The 3,450-nt window shown below is 37.5% G+C and overlaps 1 protein-coding gene and 1 long non-coding RNA gene across 2 annotated transcripts in view; one reads left to right on the top strand and one right to left on the bottom strand.

Annotated features, from left to right (window-relative positions):
• Positions 1 to 2,455, bottom strand: part of ifngr1la2 (interferon gamma receptor 1-like a2) — a 22,072-nt gene extending 19,617 nt beyond the window's left edge. The window contains exon 1 of the mRNA NM_001360902.1: positions 2,286 to 2,455. Within this exon, the coding sequence (NP_001347831.1) occupies positions 2,286 to 2,352 (67 nt within the window). The 5' untranslated portion in view covers positions 2,353 to 2,455. The remainder of the gene's footprint in view (positions 1 to 2,285) is intronic.
• LOC107699167 (uncharacterized) overlaps positions 1 to 3,450 on the top strand; it is a 19,727-nt gene that overhangs the window by 8,536 nt on the left and 7,741 nt on the right. The gene's annotated exons all lie outside the window — the stretch shown is intronic.

Genomic DNA, 3,450 nt, shown 5'->3' with positions numbered 1-3,450 from the left:
GCGTGTTTTTTTTTTTTTTTTTTTTTACAAATGCAACTGCCACCATCTTATGCCTCAGTCAAAAGTAATTAACTTCACAGCAGAGGACTACAGCATTATTACTTTTTTACTTATTTATTTGTTTGTGGAAGCTTTAGGATACTATACAGGTAAAATTATGACAATGTTTTACATTTTTTGCTGGATTACCAAAGAGCTCTATCAAACTCAGAAGAGTTTAAAATGTAACTGCCTCAGCCAATATAATTCTCTTCTCTCATTTTATCTCATCTCATGTTATTTATTGTTTTATTTCTATTCTTTTAGTCAATTTTATTTTCTTGTTCACATTATACATGAACCTTTAAGCAGTATATGTCTTTTGTAAATTATCTTGTGAAAACCTCTGTGGTGCCAAGTAAAATATTTTTATATTCACTGGTATTTAATGATTACCGATTAGGGTATTTAGTAAAACAAAGAACACACCACCCAAAAATGCTGTAGTACCGTAATAATTTTTGAATAATCAGTGTAACATGGCGATGTAAACCCTTGTTTGTCCTGCTAGTAAAGCTTCCCCTTTAATGTTTAATTTAGAGTTTGAACCAGCACTTGCAGAGCATCTGAAAACATCCACCATTTTCAAAGGTACTTCAAAATGATATAACTGAGTATAGCCACTGTCGTAAATAATGAAATAGATCAATAAATTCAGTCAACTGATTTCTTTGCCATACAAGCAGATAACTCTACCGTTGTCTGATGAAAATGCCAGCTGTCAGTCATTCTCCAATTGACAATTCAGTTCAGATTCCTGGAGTATATGAAGGCTGCCAGAGTCTGAATATTGTCTTTGATCGAATCATAATGGAACCAGGCTGGGATAATGACACGACTGTTCGGGCCATGGCATTCAAAGAGAAATAGCAGGATTTCAAGTTCATGTTTCTGCTGGATATTTTCTGAACAATTTTTTTTGGACACACCGATGTTTTGTTCCAGATTCTCCAAGCTAGGTGCCTGGATTTGAGATGGACGTTTGACTTCACAGATGACACAGCATTCAAGTGTATGAGAACACCATTCATGACTGAAGGAAGTGGCTCCGTCGGGGCTGGCAACATTGTCAGGACTACGAGGAAGCATTTAACTGTATCAAGCAGCCTCTTATATGATGTCTATTCTGTGAAATCATGGATGCAGTTATCTGTCAGATGACAGAGTTTTAGTGATATGAAACGTCTGAATTTTTTTTAGACTTCCCGACATTGCAGCATTTGCCGATTTTGTTAATCCAAAAGGGTTTCCTGAACTGGCCACACTTGTAAAGGTCTAACCCTTTTTTTACAGTTTGCAGTGAAAAATGAGCGAGGCTATGAGTTTCCATAAAGCAGCAAGCCTTATGAACTGAAGAAGTCGTATTCACATTTGCTGCTAAAAAAGGTCAGGAGGGTGGATTTTTTCCCTCATGTAATAATAGGTGAGTGAAATTTTATATTGTATTGTTGTATAAGTATACATTTTCATACATAAACGTGAACAAAAGAAAGCTTTAATTAAGCACTGCAGTTAAGAAAAAAAACACCAACAACAACAACAAAATCATCGTCAGGTACAGCTACAATTTAGTGTACCTCCTCTATTTTAATATCCACGAGCGGCCACTGCTCTTATGCCAATGAAGGGGGACCTTTAAATATTAGCAAACAGTCAAAAACTTACAGGCTCGCTGCTACTAGTTCTCTAAATAAGTGTTTTTAAACAAAGAAATCAGAACAAATTTAAGTAATTATAGATTGAACTCAAAAACAGACTAGACCAGGGCTGTCCAAACTCGGTCCTGGAGGGCTGGTGTCCTGCAGAGTTTAGCTCCAACCCTAATTAAACACACCTGAAGCAGCTAATCAAGCTCTTACTAGGCATAGAAACTTCCAGTCAGGTGTGTTGAGGCAAGTTGGAGCTAAACTCTGCAGGACACCGGCCCTCCAGGTTTGGACATCCCTGGACTAGAAGGTAAAATAGCCTACATTAATATAATAGCACATTCTCTATAGAGATAACTTTAAGATCTGAGTAATTTCCAGGCAGGAATCTCATAATTGTAAAACGTGCTTATATTTCCAGAATTGTGCCTGGGAACTCAAACCTGCTATCAGAAACGACCCACGCATCTAAATAATGCAAAAGGAGCGATTTTATAACAATATACTATTTAGACACAATCGGACAGATAAACTGAAACAACGATACAACACAACGATGCGCCACTGTTAGTTAGCACGAGAGGCTTCAGCAATACTCACAAAAACCAATGACTGGAAACAGTAATGCGTAAAACACACCAAGGTGGACTACGGGATCCTTCGACATTGTGATAAACCGGTTTTCTTAAACGTCGCAGGGCGATTTCAGATGCGTTTCCCAAACCCAAACAACATTTCCTGAGTCGACTCTGCGCTCTTGTCTCTACGCGCTCTCACGTCTACTGGACTCTCTGACAGGGTTGCCAAATATTCCGTCCGGGGGCGGGGAGGTTTACACCCTGTGTAATTCTGGACAAATGAAAGATACAATTGTGTAGGAATTTGCACATGTTATAATGTAATGTAATAACTTTCTGTACATTTTGTATTTTTTGTTTTGCATATTCACATGTGTAAATAAAAGAGAATTAATGATGTACATTGTTAATTTTTTTTAATGCAGTTTATAATTTTTTCCCACAAATCATTATTCTATACATTTATTTTTGTCCTGTAAATAATTTTTTTTACACATTTAAACAAATTGTTCTAAACATTACTGAAAGTACTTTTTACAACTATTTACAACATAGCTTAGGTTTAACATCAGAAAAACAACATCAGTTTTGAGCTCCATGTGTTCTGGGGTCTTCAGGAGGTGAATCTCTTGGTGAAAGGCCAGCACCTCCTCAGCGACTCGGAGGACAATGCGGTGACAGTGGAATGAGGCATGTCAAACACTCTGGAGACCACTCTGTATGATGTACCACTGGCAGACAGAAAAGAAACACAAGGGGCTGGATTGTGGCACCCCATCACTGTTGCCGTTCCTTCTCAGAAGATCCAGCAGCACTGTCAGGGCCTCCCTGCTCAGCCGAAAACCATTCAAAACCTGTCCAGCGCTGGCACATTCAGCTTTATCCTGCAGTACAGGGGTCTGCTCTGATTTAGGGAAAGAAAGAAAAGAGAAACTGTTTAGAGCTATGACAAAGTAATTAGTAGAAGAAATATTGAGGTACTTTAGTAAACTACTTTTAGTAACTACTAATACCAAATTGGGGAAAAGCTACTAGTCATATCATTTATAACCTTAAAGGGATAGTTCACCCAAAATATGAAAATTCCAAACCTGGAACAACTTGAGGGTGAGTAAATGATTACAGAATTTTCATTTTTGGGTGAACTATCCTTTAAGTAAAAGTATTATCTTGCATACTCTAATATA

The sequence above is a fragment of the Sinocyclocheilus anshuiensis genome, unplaced genomic scaffold, assembly GCF_001515605.1.
Source record: "Sinocyclocheilus anshuiensis isolate Anshui unplaced genomic scaffold, SAMN03320099.WGS_v1.1 scaffold166, whole genome shotgun sequence".
NCBI lineage: Eukaryota > Metazoa > Chordata > Actinopteri > Cypriniformes > Cyprinidae > Sinocyclocheilus > Sinocyclocheilus anshuiensis.
The sequence above is the reverse complement of the archived record's forward strand: the minus strand, read 5'-3'. Positions and strand labels throughout refer to the sequence as shown.